The sequence below is a fragment of the Lepisosteus platostomus genome, chromosome 22, assembly GCF_059453375.1.
Source record: "Lepisosteus platostomus isolate fLepPlt1 chromosome 22, fLepPlt1.hap1, whole genome shotgun sequence".
NCBI lineage: Eukaryota > Metazoa > Chordata > Actinopteri > Semionotiformes > Lepisosteidae > Lepisosteus > Lepisosteus platostomus.
This window is the reverse complement of record NC_142632.1, coordinates 16,673,295-16,697,391: the sequence shown is the minus strand read 5'-3', so window position 1 is coordinate 16,697,391 and position 24,097 is coordinate 16,673,295. Positions and strand designations below refer to the sequence as shown.

Sequence of the window (24,097 nt, the reverse complement as noted above, 5' to 3'; positions counted from 1 at the left end):
TAGTTTGCACTCCACCCCACCTTTGTTAGATCCAGGATTTTGCTTCAATGTAATATTTGCATTTAGTTTCTGGTCACAAGTTTGCAATTTTATTTCACTTATAAAATACAACACTTAAAGCTCCAACATGTTTAAGAGTGGGGAACGAACAGTTCAAACTAATCTTATTATTGATATTAAGTCAATGAAGGTTTGTTTATGTAACTGGGGGCTCAGCTAGAAAAACCCCAGCAGGTGTGAAGGTCACCAGGACCAGGACTGCTGGGAACCACTGCTGTGAAGTATGCAGTTAGCTGTATAGGGTGCGCGCTGCAGAGGAAGGCCATTACAGATATTATTCTTTGGGGCAGACGACAAAGCGTTCTCGCTATGCGGCGTGCGGATGAAAAGCAGACCGACGCAGCGTGTGGTACTTCGCGTCTTCAGAGGGAAGGAGTCTAACAAAGGAGACTGGCCCTGGCAGGTGAACATCGTCAGAAACAGCAAGGTGAGTGTGTCTGCCACTTAGGCTTGCTTTACAAAGTGGCCACAGGGACATAAACCTAAGCTCCCCCTAAGGAACAGAAGTAATGCATACAGTATGCCAACAGTAAGAGAGGGAGGGCAGATGTGATTGATCAACCACTCCTAACAGGTGCAAGCAATCCTCAAGGGTTTGATTGAAATACAACACATATGGCATAACTACAGCAGCAATGTCCATTCATGCTCTTGCATGGGTTACTCTGGATTGCAGCCCCTTTCAATGTCTTTTGCCTTTGCTTTCTACCTCAGACCAGAAACACAGATAAAGAGACTTGTGGCGGCTCCATCATTTCTCGAAGGTGGATTTTAACTGCAGCCCACTGCTTCAGTGATACCACAGAAGACACTGAAGTCCATGTAGTAATAGGTGAGCACCACTCTCTTTCCCTAACAATCAGAGGAATAAGGACAGTTTGACAAGCACAGTTCCTGAGTCTCAAATCCAACCTTGCAAACATGTTTTTATCTTAAGTACGATGCATGCCGTTAAGTGAGATAACAGCAATTTCTATGTACTTTCACTTGCTTAGAATATAGACTGATCTCAGCTAGTCGACTGCTAGTAAACTGGTACAGTGTGTCTCTGCCATGATTTTTGCTATGTGTTCTTAAACTTATTTAATTTAAAATAAAGTGATAACTAGCGTAAATGTTAATAAAAATGCTTAGAACTTCAAAGCAGTAGCACACAGCTCCACTGCTAGAATGCTGCCGTGTGTTGATATTTTCATTCAGCTGTTAATGATGCAACGGAGCTCATTCTGAGCTTAACTGGAACAATGTCACATTTCACATGCTTCTGATTGAAACAAATCTAGAAAACCTGCTTCTAAGTACTGTGGGTTATGTCAGACTACCACTCATGAGGATTGGAGTTGTGTATTAATGTTCAAACCCCAGTGCAATTTTAATGATTTATTTGCTGTAGGACTGTGTATTTTTTGACCAAGGCATTTGTGTTTGCATGCTTACTTTAATTCCATGTCTGGACTTAAGACATTATTCACTGTGAATTTATTCTTTCCAACAACGTCAACACGTCTAGCCCTTTTTATATTTTTACTTTCTTTTGATATTCCCTCAGGAACATTCCAGTGTTTTATAGAAACTTTCAATGTTTTCCCATTAGGATCCAACACAAGAATTGAAGGAGAGAAAGTTATGGTGGAGAAGGTGATAGTTCATCCAGAGTACAATAAGTATTTCGACTATGACATTGCCTTGCTGAAGCTGAGGAAAGACATCCAGTACCGAGAAACAGTGAGGTAACAGAACGGGTCTTTATAAACTAAGTCATGTTATTTGAAAAAAACAAATTAAAACCTTTGCATTTCTAACAAAAAATAAAGAAGTAATTTGTCAGTTAAAATTCCTTCTGGGAGAGACATCATTAGCTTGTGTACTTTGTGTTTTCTCATGTTAAAGGCAAGCTGTGACCTTAGTAGATACAAAACATATTTCACTGTGGACAAAAACGTCAAAGAGCTGAATGCATTGCGAGTGTTTGGAGTACTTGGTGAGGCAGGTATGGCCTGTCCTGCTTGGTTAAGAGGCAGCCTCCAGGCCACAGAACGAGGAGGCTCGGACCCCAGCCAGAAAGAGTGACCACGGGCAGCTGTGAGGTGATGGGGAGCAGGAGCAATGCTGGGAGGCGCTTGAGTTTGGTGTTTACACTATAGCTTATTTTATTATGATGGCAATTAGGTACAGCTGGGTGAGATAGACGTCGTTGGTATCCCTCCCAAACATCAGCAAACAACGTGCATTTAAAGGAAAAGGCTGACTAAATGAAAAACAAAAGCACGGCCTTCCATTGTTTGAGCTGAGCCAGGGTCTCAGTGTTGTCTTCATATTTCATTAAATTAAACACAAAACAATGCATGGCAGTATTAGACTGAGTTTCTGATCTCCTCCCAATGTCTTGGCTCAGGCGGGTGTGCCTGCCTTGCACCAAAGATGTACAAGACCTGATCCCCTCGCCGATGGAGAACTGGGCACAGACTTGCAGCTACCAAGGTACTGTGCTGTACACCCGCAGCCCAGGACAAGGGCTGTGTCTTTCCTGAAATCTCAGTCACGCAGCTGCTGTTCTTGTTCATTTCAGAGACCAGGCTGACCTACGCAGGGGGCGATGACAGTGGGAGACTTCTGTCAGGCTACGTGGCAGGATGGGGATACTATGATAAAAATAAAAGAATCGGAAGCGTTTCACTGCAACATACTCGCGTCAGCATTGCGGTAAATTGCTACGGTTAAACTGGAAATATCTGATAGATGATGCTTAGGTTTCATAAAAGACTACTTGGTATCTCCATTACCCTGATGCATAAATGTTTACCTGCTCCATGTCCTAGCATGCTTGTTCTCTATGGCTGGGGGAGAAGCTCACATTCATTTTGATGCAACATTTTGATGCAGGGGTGGAAAGTTTTGGCAAGACAGTGTAAGATGCTGTCTAATCAAACCGCTGTAAATTGCATACGATTGTCATTGTAATGTGCCTTTATAAAATGTCTGGATGACATTTTTGTTCAATGTGGATTGAAAGTGAACAATTATTGCATTATATGCAACTGTAAACTGTAAAATTATAAAGAGAAATTGTAACCATAGTTACCAAACAGAGTGCAGAACATAGCATGAACCTTCTGTACTAACATGCATAACACTCCCCTTTACTAATTATAAGCCCAGTAACTAATTGCTTGTGCTTGTACAGTGTCTGTGAATAAGTATAGACTGCAAATGATTTGCTTTGAAACATTTTACATTAAAACATTTGGTTACAATAAGCAGGCAACACGGCACCACAGTGGTTAGCATTTCTGCCTTGCAGTGCTACAAGATTGACTGTGGTTCAATCTTGAACCCGGGCCCGTTCCTTGCTGGGATAGGCTCTGGCTTCCCTTGACCCCAAATTGGAATAAGCGATTAGAAATGGTGCGATGGTTAAATTAAACTACACTTATTCTTCTGTGAAAGGCATTTAATGACCTCTGCTTTTTTAGGCTCCTAAAACATGATATATCTGATTCTCATTTACATGTCTCATGTGGGCAAATTTGTTAGCTTCTCCTACTAAAGGGCATTTTGGAGCTGAAATCTGAGTGGTGCTCAGTGATCCTGTGAGCAGGGTGTAATGGAGAATGACATTGTCATTACAATCACTAGAAGATGAGCTCACATAGTGTACATGCCCGACTGAAGCTCTGCCACTAGAGCTACTGGGCTGTTCTGCTGAGATCCCATTCACCACATAAATCTTCTCTACCTCGCCTGTCCCAAGGGACTGTATTCCACACAGTTGTGCCTCATAACAAAATGGCTCTCACACTGCATGGGAAATGTACTGGGAGGCAGTGTGAAAGGACACCCGATGAGCTTGTCTTCTTTACCTCAGCGCCGCAGGGAATGCCTGGGCATCTCGTTGCCGAATATTGTGTTCACTGACCGCATGTTCTGTGCCAGGGGAGAAGAAAGTGATTCTTGCCGTGGTGAGTGTGCCACCAAACCTCACTGACAGATGGGCACCCACACGCGGTGCAGAAATCTAGAAAATGCTTCCTGTGCAATTTGTTTTGCAATCAGCCGTTATCCATAATACTGTGTGTATGTATTCTGATGATATGATTATCCCCATCAAACAGACTGATTCTGTTATTTACTAATGTTGCCATATTCCTGCTGTCTTCCAAAGAGAGCTGAAAAAAATTACCCCATTCATTTCTTATAGTTCACTTAATGAAAAAACCCCATGATGATTCAACTGTTGATCAAGTTTAAAGAACTACTTTGTTTTTATCATATTAATAGATTTGTGCTATATTTTTGCCTCATGCTATATGGGAAGTTCAAAATAATTTATGCCAATCCATAAATAATAATGGTATTGGAAATCAAGGCCCTTTTTAAAAAGTTTTTAAATTCAATAACGAGTTTCCATACCTTGTTGACTTTCTGGTTTTGAAATGACTGACGATGCTCTTCTGTTCATGTTAGGGGACTCAGGGGGACCACTCGTTATGAACAGAAAGGAACAGTGGATACAGGTGGGTTCATTGCTTATTTGAAGTAAAATAGACTTGATCACTTTTATCCTGTCCTCGTCGTTATCAGGCCATCCATTTACTAACCGATTCAGGGTCACACCAAAGCCGGAGCCTATCCCAGCAAACAACGGGCGCAAGGCAGGGTAGTTTGTGCAGCTCTGGTGAAACTATACCTAAAGTCACTGTGCCTTCCCTGGAGTCTGCGTTCTCCAGGACTGGACACCCAGCTTCACCCTAACCTGTGCACGTACTGTATGGTGCTCTGGGAGATGGTATCCTGTCTACATGACCGTGTGACTCTCCCCTGAGAGTTGTGTCGGTATAGTTCCCCTCCAAGGAGAGATTTCGGCTACCAATAAAACTAGGCTCGTGTGGCAACAGTTGACCAAGCAGGGAAGATTCGTTAGCAACCCAATTCACTCCACCTGAGTGTTAACTCATTGTTCAATCTCTAATTCCTTTGCTTGCAGTTTCACCAGGCTCAGTGACCAGACGTTAAATTTGCAGCCCTTTAAAGAACGAAGCCGTCTCCTTGTCCACTACCTGGCTGTTCTTGGTCCTGGCTTCCCTAACCTCTTCTCAGGTTAAATGCAGTATAGCTTCGCCCCTTTAGGATAATACTCTGCCACCTGCCGAGGTACCAGGGCTACAGCGCCCAGCTACCTGCTGAGAAACCAGCGCTATATTTCTTTGTTAACCAAAACAAGGCCCAGGCCTTCTGAACCTAATACTTAAATTAGGCTGCATTTCTAACGGAGATGCTAGTATTTTTTTCCCATTAAGCTAGCCATATTGATGGCTTCCCCTCCCTCCATTATATTATTTGATTCAACTTGGTCTCCGAAGCTCTTTCTCCACCCTTCTTATATATAGACGTTCGAGTCCTCAGCCTCGCTGTCTGCATGCCTGACAGGTTTAATTTTTCTCTTCCGTGAAAATCACCTCCATCACTCATTCTCACGCTCTAATAATCCTACTAACCGATCTCACTGAAATTCTCTTTTCATTTATTCCACAACAATTCTCATTAATGATGTTTTGCTTCAATAACAGAAGAAAAAATACAGTGAAAGGCTTGAACATTTCCAGAATTTAGTAAGGAGAGTGAACGGAAGACTGAAAACTTTGTAGTGCGTGCACTTTTACATCTGCCTCAATTTTTCCACTACAGGACTGTTAAGCTTTCTGTTTACAGTTCCAGTTGAGTAATAAGACTATGATAAAGAAGTATGTGTAGAGCTACATCATCTTTTAACCTAGAGAAACATGTTTCTTCTCTGTGCTTTAACGGATTGTGTGACAGTGGCAAAGAAACCAGAACAATCACTCCAGATTTTAAACGCGGCAGGCAGTGAATGTATTTTACCGAGGGTGATAGTCCTGAGGTTTTGTTCCTCGGGACACAGCGGTGTCCTCCTCCTGTTTCATGGCTGTTCTCTCTTTACCAGGTTGGCATTGTCAGTTTTGGCAGGAATGATAAATGCGGCGAAGGCAATTTTATGGGCTATTACTCCAGCGTTCCCCACTTGATGTCCTTCATCAGAGAGCACGTTGCAGACCTGCAGTATGAGTAGAGAAGTGGTGTTCGTCTCAGGCAGCGGCCAGAAACCCCGCTCCTGGCATGCAGCCCCACAATAAATTTAAAAAGAACGATTTACCCACAAAAGTACAACATAAGCTTAGATTTTTTCAATGAGCATCTTAGGCCAGTGGCTCTCAGTCCTTGTTCTGAATACCTGCTAGCTAGTTCTTTTGTTCCAAATGGACCCTTAATCACCAGCGCTAATTGAGGCGTATAACCCATCTGTTTGCTGGTTGAGACTTTTTTCTGCACTCAGACCTTGGTTGTGAAAAAGACCCTTGTTAAAATGCATTATTTCCAGGAACACCAGCACACAGAACTTTATGCAGTTTCTCCTCAACTCGCTAATTAATTTTATTTTCTATTTCTAGCTAAACCACTCTTAGTAGGAGACCATGTTATAATGCACAGACAGGTGAGAAAGAGTCATTTTGTTTTCTTCTATTTTCACTTATTATTAAGTACAGTTAGCTATATTTCAGCTAGCACACCCCAATGAGGACAGTATGGAAACTCACTAATTAGCACAGGGCTAATAGAGCTTCCTAGGACCTGAAAGCATTTTTTTTAAAAAAGGGTCTCAAACAGAAAATTGTAATAAACGAGTTTGAGATTAAGCTCGGTTGAAACAAAACCGGGGGTCTTCCAGAGCCAGGATTCACCGCTCCCGGTCTTCACTTTCAGTGCCCACCAGACTGCTCAGACTGCTCTGTGGGTGTTGCTTAAAACAAACTTAACCCAGCTAACCCCCTTGCAACATTAGGGCAGGGATGGCTTTTAACCTTCTACTATCTTCTGGAGAAGAGTTCCAGCTCCAGCAAGATACTGAGCTTCTCATCTGTGCAAAGGCATGCACTTAACCCACAGGCATAACCCTTAACCCTTAACCCTTAACCCTAGATACCCAAGTGTGCAAACTTTTCTCCCAGCGGCAGATGCTCAATTACAGCCATTTATGAAGTACATAGGTTTGTCCCATTGCTCGCTTTTCCTTCACTTACAAGCATTACAAGCAAGAACCTGAAGATTTCTTCGGAATCACAAGCGAGTGCGAACCAGTTGAGGAAATGCAAGAAATGATTTATATCACAGCAAAACATTTTACTCAGGTTAAAAAAACAGGATTCTGATTTTTTTCCAATTTTTTTTTACTTTGAGACACTGACCAAACTTCAAATCGCCCCCCTGACAAGAAACAAAAATACATTTTTCCAAATAATCTAAACATAAAGCATAGTTGCTAATCTGTACTATGTTCTTCAACCCCGACATTCTATGTTCATACACATTTTTTCTGATAAGTTTATACAGCAACAACTCTTTTCTTTATGTAAATCAGTAACTTTTCAATTAAAAAAAACTTAGTCTTGTGATTCTGGAGTTTTACCAAGCTTATTCTGTGAAGTAGTAGTGGTAACCAAAGTATAAATGAGAGCTAATAGGGTTCTGTAAAGAAAGAACAAGGAAATGTTAAACATTAGATACAGAAACAAATATACAGGAGATTTGAAAGACCTACCAAATTTCATAGCCTAACTTTGCTGGTTTCAATTATTTATCCTAGGAGCAAAGAATATTATTTAAAAATGTTACAGTTGTTCAATAAAATGTGTCTAGACAACTGATTCTGGTATGATTTAAGAGTCATTATCTTATTTTTCAGTTTGGCACACAAGAAACTTCATGGAATATGGTGAGCTATATGTACAGCTACCTATTACCACCTCTGCTTCAACTGAAAACAGTAACAGACAAGTTAATATGCACGTATGCAAAGTTAATGGGCACTGTACTAAATACAGTGCTGTGACATAAGCATTTTGATATGCAAAACAGTGAGTAAATGTAGTTAAAATGTTAAAAAAGTCAAAAGTATGCAAATCACAACATACCACACAGCATGTTCCCCACCTAAGAATCATAATCATCCGGTATTCACCATTTTCATATAAACACTGCTGGAAATTTGTAAGCGGTCATACGACCTTTACTTGTGAATGCAAGACATTTCATCTATTTGTCTGGCAAATGTAACTGTCCAAACCTAAACTATGCTATTTTTACAATTTCTCATGCCTATACGAATGGATTTACTGTGCCTTCATCATGCAAACGTCTCTGCGGAATAGTGTTCACACATGGTACCCCCGGTCCCCTGTAAGTCTGCAGCTGTGCTGTCAGTGTGCCACTGCTCTGAGCTCCTGGAACTTCAGCACGGAGGGACAACCCTCCGTTTTCGTATGCACTTCCAGATCCACTCCGCGGACACGCGCTGGGCCTGGCTCTCTTCTTCCAGATCTCCGATGGCGTGCGTTGCTGTGGCGACATCATACTTCGGGACGAGGTCTCCGTCGTAAGCGATGAAGTAGCGCCGGAGCTTGCCGTAATCCTGGACGGTCTCAGGAAGGTACAGCTTCACACCAGTGAATATGTCCAGCAGCGTCTAACGGAGCAGACACGTCACTGTTCAAATTTCATTTCGACCTGCCAACATCATGTGAAAGCCATGCTTTGTGGAATGATGACACACCCCCAGAAACAAACAGCTTTTGTCCTTCACAGGTTTGGAATTTCTGATGCTTCCCCTTTCACCGCAGGATGCACATGCCTTATTAATAGAGATGGAATGAACTAGATGTGGAAGCATCAGAAGACTAGACAAGCCGTTATGTGTTTAACGTGGCAAAGTGGAGCTTTATCTACTGAGGCTGTGAATTTAGCACACTGCAACTGTTACAGTATAAGGAACGATATAAGCTTCCCAAAACAAAGGTCAGAGAAATACTAACCTTGTCTTGCTTGGGCTCTGCTGGTTGAGAAGAAACCGTTTTCAGTTTGCTCTCCCCGTTACTGTGCACAGCTTCGGCCTTTTTCTGCTAGGAAACATTTTGATGTGGCAAAACGACAAAATGATGGAACAAGCTTTAAACAGAAAGGAGTGACTTCTAAAGCAGAGGAAAAAAACCTATGCTGAGTTTTTGGCAAGGATCGCAGATTTCAAAGATACTTCTTCACAGAGAAACCTCTAAGGAAATATTTAGAGTTCTTCTAGAAAAGATCAGTTTTGTTCTAACTGGGGATACGGACGTTCCAATAGTTTCACTAACAGCTGTCAATACTTTCTCCGTGAGGGAATATAGCCCTCTGCTGAATGGTTCTGACTCCTGCTTCTTCTAAGCAGGTCCCCAAGGAGTCATGCTTGCAAGCAGCACATGAAAAGTAATGGTGTGTGGAAAAGGACTGGGGACTTACTTTTTTCCCACCATGCTCATCTGCTGGCAGTCTCCTCTTCACAGCCTTTCCTGGAGAAGGCGTCTCAGTCTTGGGCAGGCAGGAGGCTTTGGATGCACTGCTACTGCCTGTAGATAGTACCAGGGGATATGCTAAACAACCATTTTTTGTTGTTTCTGGACATACACAACAATTATATAGGCGTTTTTCACAGGCGTTTATACATATTGTAAATCTGCACAAAATGAACATTTCAAAGGAAAATCAGGGCTTACAGAACACTTGCCACCAGACCCAGGATGAAGGAGGTATGAAATCCCCCAGCTGGCTTCCTTAATTCCCATTGTGCTTTTAAAACACCCAGGGAATCAGACTAGCTTGATGTGGCAATGAATTAAAGCCAAACAGAGCTCAGTTTGTTCCAAGCTGCAGTGAGGAAGAGATAATTCAAACTAATGCTGAGCAGCACTTTCTCTTAAACAATGCAACACAAGTATGACACATCCACAGCCACCGTCCTGCAGGTCAACGGTACAAGATCTGAACACTAAATTTGAATTGCTTGGTGTAATAACTATACATCATTAGACAGAAGTTCCAGAGACTTGTTATAAGATCAGCCTGGACCCTGCTGATGGCCGTGGCGGCCTGGCGACTGTGGTGAAGGCCGACAGCTCGTCACTCACTGGCTGTGCTGGGCTTGCTGGGGGTGGACGGCCTGCGCGGAGTCGAGGACGGGGAGTTACTCCCGCTGTCTCCCCCCGAGGAGCCCTTATCGCTGCTGAACTTCGAGAGCCCGGCAGTCAACTCAAAATCGCACCGCTCCTTCGATATCCGAAACAGCTCCTTCCGCACGGGGAAAGCGAAAAAGGAAATGTTACAACAGAGAATGGAGGTTCCACCTGCGTGGGAAAACTATTAAGGTGATTCACGCACTGAGGCGCTCCAGGTCTTTACTCTCTTGATTGGCGTGCGGCGCTGAGCACATGCAGCAGCCAGGACGCGAGCTGGGGGAAGCAGAGTGAAACGGGCAGCGTACCCTCAGCTGGGGCAGGTTGGTGGCCGTCTGCCAGTCCTTGTCGTCACGGATACGGGTGCAGCGGGGGAAACGGATGGAGATGCCATCCGCGGTGTGGGCCTCGGCCTTGGAGAACTCCGCGCCGGTGATCTCCCACACCGGCGCTTTCTGCCAGGACACAGAGCGAGGTCAGTGACACGCGCGCACACACACGGACGCACACGGACTGGATCAGCCTTGCTGCCAGGCCTGGGCCTCACCAGCACTCGGTTTTCACCACAGTGATCACAGTCATCATATTTAAGCATTAATCTTTATTTCACCAAGTACACACTGCTCTTCTGGAAAAAAGATTTCACATGATCACTGTCGATAACTATGCAAGAGCAGACAACACTTTTGTCATTATAAACTTGCCAAAAACTGCGTTACACAAACCTAGGACTTTCACAAAACCAAATTTGTCAGGTTAAGCTGGAAAACCGATCGTTCGGCCTGGATTTCTGTTTGTATTATTTTTATTACTATAATAATATGTTCTATTATTTTTTTAATAGTTTTCACACGACACTAGAAACTCACTTCTGGATCTCGGGCAATAAAATCAGGGTGGTAGATCTTGTTGATTTTCAGCCAGCTGGGGATTTTGCTTGGATCCTGTAAGCAAAAAAGAAATTCTTCACATTTTAATAAACCGATAACATACAGGCAGCACATGAACAGAAAAAGACAATGCGCTTACTTTATACATTTTTGTTTTAGTCTCAGCACATAAGAATTTCTCATTTTCATTTTTTAAGTAAAGATAAACAATGTTATTTCAATGTTACGCATCTGACTTTTGTGAACCTAATCATATTATATAACTGATTTGAACTGAGTTTAAAAAGCCTACTTAGTTGTGCAGCCTTTGTTATGTCTCACAGTAATTGGATGCTGCTCTTTTAGGGAAAGTCACATCTAATAAACACATTTTTCAGACAAACTCATTGTTTTGCCAACTCCAAAAACAGCTGAAATAACAATCTCTGATTCACTCCAAAGAAAGGCCACAGCACGCCTGAGGGAGTGGAGTTGCAAACAAGTAACAATCGAGAAGACCAAATTCCTCCTGAACAAAGGTTTAAAGCAGAAACTTGCAACGCCCACGTCAGAAACTGCAATCAATTGTGTTTTGGAAAATAAAGACAGGTGCATTAAAGGGATCTGGATTTCCCCCACGGACTCTTCTCTGTATGCATGCTGCCTGATTCTGTTTTGGCAGGAACTGCACCAGACAGAATGAGATGCTATGAGAATAAGCCTCAGGCCCCAGGCCTCCGTTCTGCTCAGGTGTTGTGCACCTTTGTGCGTGTACCTTGCTGATTTTGACCACATCCAGCTCATTCTGCAGCCTCGCCAGTGTGGCATCGTCGTACCCGCCAGAACACTTAGTCACGGTGCACCACTGCTTCGACTCCGGGTCATAGCAGCCCATGAGGAAACTAGACATCATCCCACCTGCAAATGCAAAGACAAGCCCAGGTGCAGTAACAGTTCACACGCATCCTGACCAAGACCCCGTTTCAGGATGAAGGCTAGAACAAGCAATTCAAACTAGTAAATAACATCAAGGATACGTCATTCTTAAACTTAGTCATTCAACTTCATGAAATACATCAATATATTCTATTGGAACTGAATAGTACATCACAATAATACAAGCACTTTATTGTTTGATTAAGAAATAATAAGTTAATGGCGAAAAAGGTTATTTCAAGGGGATTTTTCCTGCCGTACATCTGTCATAAGGGCTGGGACAAATTGGAGCCTATCCTGGAAGCCCAGAGTATAATGGAGGAATCCAACATGGACAGAACCACAGCTCTTCATGGACAAACACACGGGAGCACTTAGGAGATCCAGCCTGCATGTGCTGTAGTGTGGGAGAGAACTGGAGCACCCAGGGAAAATGGCGAAACAGTGCAAACCACCACACCACCATGTAACCCCTCAGGGAGATAGTGATTTCATGCATCCTGACCATTTGACCCTTTCCCGTAGTACGCCCCCAAAACCACCAGGTCTGCAGTGTCGGCCATGGCCCCTTCGTTCAGATAATCCTTCTTCACCTTCAGCCAGTGGCGCTTTCCTGGCTCATAGTGGCTCTGAATGACACAGAGAAACAAACACTTTCAACGCAGGCACCTGCATAATGTTTCCTGAAATGTCCACATTAAATACTTACACTTTTGCACAGCATTAAACATTATTGCACAAGTTTAAGTATTAAAAGGAATTGTTTCTACATAATACATTTTGGGGTGTATTTTTTAAAGTTCTTTTAAATGTGGATGTAAACAGTTACACTGTAACTGAAAGCAGAAAATCTTCTGTTTCATAATGAACACAACCATCACAGGTAACCACAGGCTACCACACATGGTGCTTAGCATTATCTTTCACACATCAGCTTTTAGCCATTTATAATCGAACCTCCTCTAGGACAAGATGTAATATGAGGTCTTAAGTGTTTTCAAAAGAAAAGGAAAATTTGATTCTGGAGACAGCAATGTCTTGCTACTGAAGTCATTCTGTCTTTGCAACACTGTATATTATTCATATGTAAGATGCTTGGAGAGACTTTTACTCTACAGCAGTTCAGCACCTTTTAAAAAAGACTGACCTTCAAATCTTTCAGCACCAGGCCCTCCAACCCCTCTCTGATCACGCGGGTGATCATATCTGCCAGGTCAGCTGCTTTCTGCAAACAAAGAATACCACAAGTAAACACAAAAAGAAAGGCAAAGAACAACATTTTTTACTGCATTTTACCAAAGGGAGCAACATATGACACATTCTGCTTTGTCCAAGAATGATGTTTATGACAATGTCTGTAAATGTTCAGAGCATTTTCTAAGGGTGTGCACACACCTATGACTAAGCTTAAACTCCACAGCAAGCCAAAAAAACAGGATTTGTTAGTGTATCATTAAAGGTAGACATATAGTTTTGTCCAGTGTATGCAGGCATTTTCAGTATTAATCAGTATTAACTGCAGAGGTTGTTCTCATTTAGTGCTCCAAAAAGTGTGCATCTACAATATGTAATGTACCCTGTGTACCAACAAGGAATTACTTAGTGTGATCCCTTATCCAATGTTTCAGGATCACCAATTTCTCTATTTCTCTCACACTTTACTGCACTCCCGCACTGACAGAGGAACATTAATGTCATCACAGGGCTGAGCAGCCTTCTTAATGAGCTGTTAATTTTTTTGCACTGCAAGCTCAAGCTCGTACCAGCCAGGAAATTAAAAACGTTGCTGCAAGCATACAGCAGGTCCCTTTACAACAGCAGGTTGTCCAACTCCTACACTCTGGTTGTGGGCTTTTCCAAAGAAGCCATTTGCTTCAATATCCCCCACCTCTGGGGATACCTCTGAATTTTTTTAAGACGTATTCACTTACAGTGACGTGCTTCATTTCAGAGAGGAGGATCCTGTTGGGGACCTCAACCATATTATCTTGGAGGAATTTCTTTCGCTCACACAGTGGCCTGGAAAACACATCCAGCCAGAAAAGGCATGAAATTAAAATAAAGTGCAGCCTGCTTCCTACTGTACATCTATAATACCATGAGAAAAAAAAAACGAAAAACATTATTCAAAGATCGCAAATTCAAATTCATCCATCATTCAGGAGAAAAATGCATTTACAACCGAAATTAAGGTACACTGATTTACGAATACTGCTGGAAGTAAAAAGCATTTTTAAATTTTATTTTTAAATTTCTCACAATAAACTAAAAACCACATAAGATAAATCACAGAAACTAATAATAATAATGCTCTTTTCATCTGAATGGATGGCAAAGCACTTCTTTAAGTGCGGCACTTTTTTTTATTTTGCGGCACCAGCAAAATAGAGACGATCATGTGGAAGACAGAATATTCTTCACTGAATTAAAGGGGAACTTTGAAAAGGACAGACAGGAGAAACCCAGAAGAGAATTTAGCCAGGACACCAGGGTTAGCACCATTACTCTTGCAGTGGGCCATGAACTATTTCATGACCATGTAGTCAGGACCTCGGTTTAGTGTGCTATTCAAAGGATGACAGCTTCTGCAGCAGGTCCTGGTTACCACACTGGGGCACTGGTGTGAAAGTCCAGTGCAGAAGGAAGAGTGGCATCTCAGTACAGAAGAGCTCAGCCTTGCTTTACACATCTGAATGTTTCTAACTAAAGAGGAATTTGAGCAACTTTTGTTCTAATTTGTATTCTTAATTTAAAAAATATATGTTCTGAATTTCTAGTTCACTTGTAGATTGGATTCTACTTTCTGGAAAACATTTTTGAGATGATAAAAATAAACATACCTCTCCATGAGACTCACTCCATTGAAGTAAATACAGTCAAACACAAACAAGCAGACCTTGGCATCTTGGAAGGCCGCTTTCTGAAATGAAAACATTGGAGCCCTTAGAAGAAAAACCATGTAATTCATACAAGTGACACGAGTGTGAAGATTTAGAGTCTATGCTGAACACTTTCCGTAAAAGCGCCACAGAAACAGCCCACAGAGCAGACACCAAATGAGGTCAGAAAGAGATCGGGTGAGCTGAGCCTCCTTGTTTCAGCATTTCAGCAGCAGGTGCTGCTAAAATCAAAGAGAACCGGTCATTTTCTCCAGGTCATACTGTACCAGAATTGTAGAATATTTAAATCTAACAAGTTTAAAAGGAATCAACTTCGTATATTTCAGAAAACGTGCTGATCTAGGAAACTACTTCTTCCTATTTCCCAATCCATTATTCTCTCATTTCATAGAGGTGCCTGTGATTTCTTCACTAAGACAACTGGACTATTTTCAGTTCTACATCTGGACTCTCTTAATTGTCTCTCCTAGGTTGCTGTGGTCAATTAGGAGAGCTGCTGAAAATGATCAGGTTTTCACTTTCACTTCCCACTTTCTTAATCTTCAGTCAAGATAAAAAAAACACAAGGTATTAAACCATTTGACCTGGATGTGACGGGATTTCAGATGGTGATTTTTAGTTAAATGGAGGAGTGACGTCTGTCTTCAGTAGACCTGACAGCAATGCTTCACTCAGGTGCAAGCTGAAACCATACTAGTACATGGTGTAAGATAGGGATCCCCACCTTGTGTACCCCCAGGGTCCCGAAGGGCAAGGGTTTGCTGGTTTTGGTATCAATCAGCAATACCTCCGCATCCAGAATCATGCTGTGGCCTCCAGGAAAAGCCTGGGGAATATACTCTTTGAAATGGGCCACCTAAACAAAGAGGCATCAGAGATGGAGTGGTTAGTGGTTAGCCCATGTCTAAACGTAATTTAGACGTTTTTTAAAAATGCAACGTGCAAGAAAATTAACTTTAAAACTAGCTCTTTATATACAAGACAGATAAAAAACAAAGAATTGTGTCTTTAAAGTTAGATCCAGTATTTGGAATAAATAAGACTGGTCAAAAATAAAACCTCGGACAGTAAATATTTCCAAACAAGAACTAGATTGAGTTAAATAAACTCATGGAATAGTAAACATGGTTTAGGTGGATACAATATGGAAATCTGAAATCTTAAAGAACGGTAGAAGTTGGTCTGAGGTGCCATTCAGCACTGATCTCAGCTGTGATTCCTCAGGAAGGCCGGTCTCTCTGTGCGGCCCCTCACCTTGTGTGGCAGCACAGGCTTGAGGCTGCGACTGAAGTAGCTGAAGTGGTCTCCGTTCTTGTGGACCTGCACCCTCTCCCCGTCGTACTTGATCTCGGAGTACATCCCATTGGGGCACTTCTTCATGGCGTACTCCACGGACTTGCATGCCTCTGCCTGCGAGCGACACAGCACACCATCTTCAAAACAAGCTAACCCCCACCTCCCCTTCGATGCAACGCTGAACTGGCTCCTTACCGCCTTGAACCCGGAGAGCCCCAGTTCAGTCTTAAAGCCGATCTACACGAGCTGCATTTTTAATCTTGTAAATGCTTGTTTCACAGTCACAGCGTATTAAGTCCCGTGCTAGCAAATTCACCGTTAGTGGAGACTTCAAGATACCGGATCCTTGCGAACACCGAGGTCATACTGTAGGCAGCTCGGGGAACCTGGTTTTGGAATACATGCAGCACATTGTCAAAGCGCCTCAGTCGCTGCAGGCTGTCTGGTGTGGGTTACTCACCAGCATGGGCTGCACGGGGGTCATGAGGGAGGCTTCTACGCTCAGGGTCTTCCTGGGGCCGGAGCCATTGGCCGAGTCCTGCTGGTTGCGGAGCACCCTCTCGATGACATCGGCGAGGTTCCGCGAGGCCTTGAAGGCATCGTAGGCATTGGGATCCACAGCATCCAGGCTGTACAGGGACAAGAAACACGCTCTTTATACGCAAGACGCATAAAAACAGAAAGAATTATGTCTTTGCAGTTACAGTTAGGTGCGGTTCATATTCTCAGAAGGGGGAAGCAGGGTGGCACAGTGGTTAGCATTGTTGCCTTGCAATGCTGTTCAGATCTGGGCCAGAGGTTGCTATCTGCATGGAGTTTGCATGTTCTCCCTGCGTTTGAGTGGGTTTCCTCTCACAGTCCAAAAGCATACTGGCAGGTTAACTGGCTTCTGAAAAAAGCCTGGATGGGTGGATGGATGTTCTAAACACCCTTCAAAGGCTCTAACTACATTGTAATATTGCAATATTCATGTCCATACTTGGGTTGAAAGCTTTCAAAATATAAAAAAAAACACGCAGACTTACTTAAGGAGGAAAACAACTTTTTCTGAATGCCTTGTATTCAGTCTGAAAGACTTGACCCTAGTTATCTCCTGCATGTTTTTGAAAAATGTTAAGAAACCCCCCAAAAAATAATTAAAAACTGTTGGGCATTTACTTAGTCATTTAGCCTTTTCAGTTTACACTGGGTTCTGCCAGTTGACTGCCGCTACAGGTTTTAAAGTCACAAAGCTCATTCTATCTGACATTTGTTCTTTTTATTAAAATGGTATGTGCAAACGAGAAAACTAATTGTGGTTGTAATCTTCCTTCACAGCTGGTTTTGTATGGCACTTACTGAACAGCATTTACAGCAGCTTTGTGTAAATATAAAGATCTTTAAAATGTGTTCAGCTTCATTAAATTTATTTTATTGTATTTGCTAAGTTAATAGCTCTGCTATGCTGCAAATATCATATTGTATTAAGACCTTGTAAGTAACTTGGAGAATGTTTGCATATTCTTACTAAAATCTTTAGAAGCCATAAAGGATATTTCAAGCGGTCTAATGCACTAAACTGACATACTACAATGACTTAATTCTAACGACTGAAGATTCCTTTAATCACTCCTAATGGAAAATAAAGAAATATGTGAGTTCTTTCCCACTAATTCTCTTCTATTGTTTCTTAGGTAGAAAAAAAATAAACAAACAGAGCAAACTGTGGAACAACAAAGTTATTTGTGAAGAACTTTAAAGTTAAATGCAAGTTTCAATTTTGTTTTGACACTTCACGTGTTTTTTCAAAAACACTTACACATGTTTGGCACCGGCATTCATTTTCAAGTCGTGTTTGATGAGCCTAATGATACACTTCAGGTCGTTAGCTGTAGACCTAGAACAAAAACAAGAACGTTATCACATAGCTCCCTCCTATAAACCACACTTGGGTTTTATCACAATCTGGATAGGAGACACTATAAAAATGAATTCAGTCATTTTACAGCAGCAAAACACCACGTCAGAGCATGTTTTTGAATATTCCTTCCAATTCCTAATTCCTTCTCTTTCCACCACCCATCCCAGTACTGACCTGATCCTCACATAATTTATTATATTTTTTTGGCTGGCACTTTTATCCAAAGAGAATTATAATTGCACCCTCGTATATAGCAGAATACTTTACTGAAACGATTCAGGTGAAGCACAACACCAGTCTCACCTGGGATGTGAACCCACAAACTTGATCACTGCTCCACACTGCTGCATACACTTGATGACCTAATCACTGCCTGAGTTTATCATCTCTTCTGAAGCACAGCGCCTTGCCTCCAATACCATACAGCAGCAACCTTTAAAAGTTCTCCCGTCCCAGTGCTGCCACATACAACCGTATAAGAGATCCTAAGGTTTTATGAGATTGGAATACATGATAACAATGCTGCAGACAACTGTGACTCTGTCAAAAAGAAGTAAGCCAGAGACCAGCTAACTTCTTGACAGCATCTTACTTTTTTGATATCTCCTCCAGCGCTTTCTGCTGCTCGTCCTCTCTGGTCAGCCACGACATGCGGGTCAGGAAGCCATCCACCTCCTGGATTGTCAGCAAACTCTTGGCCGCTGGGGGGAAAGATTTGCTTGCCTCAAAAAATATCCGCACTGTCTCCGAGACATCACCCTGTTCACCAAGAAGAGAAAAAAACAATATTACATTTTTCTAAATTGCAACAGAGATGTCAGGGATGTTACAGTTTGGTTTGGGATAAAAGGGGAGCAGGAAGGGCTTACAGACAAGCCACAAACATCACTTGACCTTGAAGCACTGTTCAACCTCTCACGCAGGTGTTTGGATTTGAACTCTGCTTTTATTATTTTTATTTTTATTATGTCCTTCCACACCTCAGGGGGTTTAAATTGAAGCAAAGGACAAGCAAACTGCAATTTCATCATTATTTACTCATACATCAAGTGTATACAGGTATAATAACTAGCAAAATAAGTTACCTCTAACAGGTTTGAGAAGTATTATAATGCATGTTGGGAAAATACAGATTAAGTTTGAAAATGCTGGCTACATCAGGCTACATACTTCAAAGCATAATGCTCTTAGAAACTAATCATCCTTCAGTTTTCCTCTACATATTTTATTTAAAATGTGTTAACACTGAAATAACATGAATGCTTCATCTGACACAGAAATTAATACACCAAAATGTAACAAATTAAGACTGCATTTCAAGCGCATACTAAGAAAGGCTGGAGCAGAAATACTGTACAGCACAAATGACTTTTTTCTCAGTTTGTATCTCATGTTAGAAGCGAAAAATAGTATATAACGCTAATACATATCAGAAACTGTACCGCAATACAAAAGGTCTGTGCTGAATTTGGTGAAGCATTTGCAAAACTCACTGAAAATCTTTTCCACAGCAGAATAAATCCTCCCCCCTTCTATTCCGTTTACCCAGGATCTAGTTCTGTGGAAGATCAGCAAGCCCCGTACCTTGTTTCGAAAACAATTGCTCGACACAGAGCACAAATCTTCCCGTTTTTCCTGATAAAATATTTTCGCCAGTGCCTCCCAATCCAGGGCCTGCTGCCGAGATCAGCGTGCAGGCGGAGCGGCGGAGACACGAGGAGGAGGAGGAGGAGGAGGAGGAGGGCCTGACCTGCTCAAGGTCCCGCACCATGTCGTCCTGGCTGCTGTTGAAGATGCGGCTGAACAGCTTGACGATCTGCTTGTCGTTCAGGTTGTACACGCTCTTGATCACCCCCGGGAGCAGCAGCTTCACGGTCAGGTACAGGTCTCCGCGGAAACCGTCTGCAACGAGCCGGGGGGCGGGAACACAGATACAAGGGGGTTAACACTGGGGCAGCGGCCTTTTCCAGGGGTGGGGTCTCGGAGTACGAACAACTGTGCCCAGGCCTGCCGTCACCTGGATTCAAAAACGGAAGGGGTCTGTTCACTGTTCTGCATAAATTAAGGATGAAAATTCTGCATTCTACACTTAAAAACTGCATAAACACCGAGCAACTCAATAAAACCACAGGCCTTTCTTTTCGACTCAAAGCATCAATGGTGTTCTGAAACAGCGAATTGCTGTTTTAATAAGATAAAGTAAAACCCTCGATTTCTAAGCGTCAATGCACAATGGTTAAAATCAAACTGTGTGTGATTTTATCACTTTGAGCTTCAGAGTGTTACGTGTTTTGCATATAGCCTGCAAGCAATAGAAAACTGTAAAAACGTTTACGGCTGGCGATGATTTTCAAATGGTCACATTTGTTTAAATGAACAAGTAATAGGTTGATTCCATGCTGAAAAGAGAAGAAAACACATCGTTTCGGCCATGGAGCCTTCTTCAGGTGGGTTCTTCAGGTATGACATCTGAAGAGGGCTCCACAGCCGAAACGTTGTGTTTTCTTCTCTTTTCAGCATGGAATAAACCTATAACTTGTTCCTTCACAGCGTACACATGCCAACGCAGCTACCCACCTGAATTATTTTAAATGAGTTCTCCTTCATGCGGAAGACAAAGGCACGACAATTTTTACCTACGATCAGCTCGAGACTTTGCTGACGTGAGCTGCCGAATGCAACATTAGCCTGTATTAACTGACCCTTTGTTCACGGGCGGGCACTCACCCCCACTGGAGCCCTTCTTCAGGAAGTCCTGGATTATCTGCGTCTTGACGTTGTAACTGGCCTTCTCCGCCACCATGGCGCACAGCTTGCGGAACTCCCGCAACAGGCAGTCCTTGTGGCTGGGGTCAGACAGCTGGGCCGACAGGCTGCTGGAGCCCCCAGGAGAGCTGGAGGTGCCAGGCTTGGCGGCTGTCAGTCACAATCGACAGGGTTACCCATGGGCGCAGAAGAAATGACCAGTCATCCAGTTTCTAACCATCTTAACCAATACCATCCAAGGCCATGGGGTAGCTGGAGCCAATCCCAGAAGGCAATAGACGCAAGGCAGGATACACCCTGGACAGGACGCCAGTCCATCGCAGTCATCCCCATTTTTATTAACTGGAAATACTCCCGCGATGTCACGTGATCTTTTAGTGGATCATTTTGCCTGTTCTCTTTACTTCAGTTTACACATCAACTGATTAAAACTGTGCTCTAAAAAAGGTTGACTTAGGCAGATTGGAGAAACTTTGACTATTTCTTCCTGCTGCTCGTGGCTTTCAGTCGGCTACAGTACAGGACAGGAAAGAGCAAACTGTGACAATGAAGAAGGCTGAGAGAGCGGCAGCACCTTCTTACCAGTGAATCCAGAGAACTTGCGTGGCGTCACAGGGGACAGGTCAGCCAGGCCAGTCTGAACCTTCTTCTTAGGGCTGTGGTTAGTCTTCGCAGCCAGATCTAGCCAAGCAACCACACACAAAAAACAGTGTCCTGTTAGTTTGTACCCTGCCCCTTTAAGAAATACATTTTTAATTACGCATAGCAACATAAGAGTTACAATAAATCCCAATTTCAAAATTCCTAAAGAATAAGTGGACAATACATAACAGAAAGATATGTTTCCAGATTAATTTTAATAAACATTCTCATGGTAAAATCTGTGAGAATGATTCATGAATAAGTGTTTTGCCTGCTGTCTTCTTAAGCATTATCCATCTCAAGAATTAATGGTTCCCAACTTTTTTTCTTTTTCAGTCATATAAAAGCACACTGGTTCCCAATCTTGGACCTGAAGGGTCGGTGTGTCTATAGGTTTTCACTACAGCTGAGCTCATAATAACCTAAATCAGAACATTCTTGTCTTTATTAGACCAGTTTAGCATCTTCTCCTGGCTCTTCAGCTGCTGCTCTAAGGCTGTGGTTCCCAGTCTTGGTCCTGGAGGAACACTATATGATCCTATATGTCAGTCCAGCTGAGCTCTAAATCTCAAATGTTTAATGCTGACTTATTCTTGCTTGTTTTTACTTGTTTAGGTCAGTCCTGAGTGACAAGGGTACTGCATCATCATATAGAACTTACACACATAACCTTTCCTTTATTTTAGAGTAAACAGCTCTTACAAATTCATCACCTGGCAATGAACAGACTTAGGTAGGAGTGGCACTGTATCAGACACACCCAAATTAAGATTTTGCAGATGTCCAACTGGTTACATTCCAGGCCAATACCAATTGCAAATCCCATTGGTGAGCTGAGAGGAAATTTTTCTAACACGCCCCATTAGAAAACTGAAATCAATTAGCCAGTGCTGAATAACTCAACTACAAGAAGGAAAACAGACGAGACAGTGTTTCTCCAGGGCCAGCATTGGGAATCATGGCTCTGAAGAGACTTGGGCAACCCGCGGTCCAGAATCAGGACCAGCAGGACTGGGGAGCCAGTGTCATGGATTCAGAACTCCCATTCCCACATTGACTAACTGAAACAGAAGCACCCCCCCCCCCCCTCCCCACCTGCAATGTGCTTGTTGATGAGCTCCTTATCCTCATCCTGCACCTCCTCCCAGCCCTCCAGGTCCGTTATGTCCTCGATCCTCCGGGTGGTGATCCGGGCGCGCTCCAGCTTCTCGAACATGCACTTGACGTGGTACCACTCCTTCATGTCGCCCGCGGACTCGCTGAAGGGGTTGGGCACGATCTTGCCGATGCGCACCAGCCCCTTGACGATCTTCTCCTTGCACTTCTTGCAGCCGGCTGTGCCGCGCTTGGCGTACTCCACGCAGTACCGTTGCTCGGGCATGGCCTCGCGCTCGCCGCCGCCGCCGCCACACGGGGACCAGGACAGGTGGAAAGCTCGAGACGCTGGGGTCCGGGCACAGGCGTGCCAAGGCTTGCCGAGGAAGGCCTGGGACCGGGAGCTATAGGCCGCACACGTGGCACTCCGGTGGAAGTTGAAGGACTGAGCGGATTCGCTGGCAGAAGCCCGATTCTGGAACAGTTTGAGCAGCAGTGTGCTGAAAAGTGCTCTGCTTGTTTGGTGGGTGCAGAGTTTAAGCATGAAGCATACCTAGCTCATCACTTTAACACCTGAGGGGGAAGAAAGCATGGAGAATCAGCAGATAAACGCCTTTCACAGAAAAGTGAGCAATGGAGAACTTCTCCTGGAGCTATTTCCAGGTCGCGCCATAGCGGATTCGATTAACTAGTTTTTTTCTGTCTTTATCAAGAAGAGTGCCCAGAAAACAACGCTTTTCCTTCATGAGTTTAGTTTCAGCGTGAGCCTGGGCTTTTTGACCGAAGTTGTGAATTGGGTGCAGTTGATTAAAAAAAAACTCGGCAAAGTCCCCTTAAATGCAGATGCTATTCTACAAAATATCTTGTGGCAAAAGAAATCGGCTCCGCGAGAACAGATGTTTTTTTTTCATTAAGCAACATTCTAACAGAAGGCAGCCTGTTTCCTTAATCTCTGTATGACTACAATGTTGCACCATGCAGGATAGTCTTAAATTATGATATTATACTGTACCAGGCAAATGAAGATATTCTAAGATTATCACCCTTCATGGCTAATAATCATATACACTTTACGTGGTTTCAAGCTGAAATAGTTATGTCATCAACATTTTTGTCCACTCTATTCGGCTTTTAAATTAAAAAATAAAATTCGTAGTGCAAAGCACACTTTCTTCAACTTGACCGATTTTAGTATTGTGTGAAAACACAAAAATGGCTTAATTAAAGAACAGATAGATTATAGATGGCCTTAATTTCCCACCACTTCGAGTTTGCTGTTTGCTGTAACGCACAAGTTCCCAGTAAAATGTCTTTCGCTTTTAGAATCCACTGTGCCGTGCTCGACCACAGCTAAAACAGACATTTTAATTTCCCAACGCCACGGAAAAAATCAGGAACCTTATGTAAAATGCACTTTACAATAAAAATGCTTAAGACCATGCTTACCGGTGTTATTCGTTTGTTACAGATGTGTTTGTGCTATTTTTGTACTTATCATTTTCTCCACTGTAGTGTGTTATTTTCAATGTGAGATTTCCCCTTTAAACACCAGCCACGTTCCCCTTTTGTTTCCTG

General features: G+C 42.9%; 2 protein-coding genes across 6 annotated transcripts in view; one reads left to right on the top strand and one right to left on the bottom strand.

Annotated features, from left to right (window-relative positions):
- LOC148643653 (complement C2-like) overlaps positions 1–7,781 on the top strand; it is a 17,491-nt gene extending 9,710 nt beyond the window's left edge. For all 3 annotated transcript variants that reach the window (XM_088615762.1, XM_088615761.1, XM_088615763.1), the window contains 8 exons: positions 351–487; positions 775–892; positions 1,655–1,790; positions 2,456–2,541; positions 2,630–2,763; positions 3,926–4,019; positions 4,525–4,574; positions 6,023–7,781. In XM_088615762.1, the coding sequence (XP_088471888.1) occupies positions 351–487; positions 775–892; positions 1,655–1,790; positions 2,456–2,541; positions 2,630–2,763; positions 3,926–4,019; positions 4,525–4,574; positions 6,023–6,148 (881 nt within the window). In that variant the 3' untranslated portion in view covers positions 6,149–7,781. The remainder of the gene's footprint in view (positions 1–350; positions 488–774; positions 893–1,654; positions 1,791–2,455; positions 2,542–2,629; positions 2,764–3,925; positions 4,020–4,524; positions 4,575–6,022) is intronic.
- On the bottom strand, positions 7,216–24,097 carry lig3 (ligase III, DNA, ATP-dependent). Of its 3 annotated transcripts, none has more exons than XM_088615758.1 (21): positions 23,969–24,097; positions 22,523–23,095; positions 21,368–21,466; positions 20,747–20,935; positions 19,770–19,921; positions 18,612–18,778; positions 17,918–17,995; positions 16,580–16,748; positions 16,078–16,233; positions 15,548–15,679; positions 14,764–14,843; positions 13,855–13,942; positions 13,071–13,148; positions 12,429–12,552; positions 11,763–11,905; positions 10,988–11,062; positions 10,427–10,573; positions 10,074–10,233; positions 9,409–9,515; positions 8,946–9,032; positions 7,216–8,599 (listed from the first exon to the last, which is right to left on the bottom strand). In XM_088615758.1, exons 2-21 carry the CDS (start codon positions 23,064–23,066, stop codon positions 8,366–8,368), a joined length of 3,009 nt encoding a protein of 1,002 aa, XP_088471884.1. In that variant the 5' UTR covers positions 23,067–23,095; positions 23,969–24,097; the 3' UTR covers positions 7,216–8,365. The 3 variants fall into 3 exon arrangements, 2 of the variants coding, with proteins under 2 accessions (XP_088471884.1, XP_088471886.1); XM_088615760.1 differs by having other exon boundaries at positions 8,946–9,029; XR_015929013.1 differs by having other exon boundaries at positions 8,461–8,599; positions 8,946–9,029; positions 9,405–9,515.

What these genes read in the sequence shown, in the direction of transcription:
- lig3 (XM_088615758.1), bottom strand. Translation starts at nt 23,066, where the DNA reads ATGCTTAAACTCTGCACCCACCAAACAAGCAGAGCACTTTTCAGCACA. An exon ending in CTGGAGGAGATATCAAAAAA is followed by an intron (nt 17,996 to 18,611) that starts GTAAGATGCTGT and finishes TTTTTGTTCTAG; the next exon opens with GTCTACAGCTAACGACCTGA. An exon ending in CTGAAATGAAGCACGTCACT is followed by an intron (nt 13,149 to 13,854) that starts GTAAGTGAATAC and finishes CTTTGTTTGCAG; the next exon opens with AAAGCAGCTGACCTGGCAGA.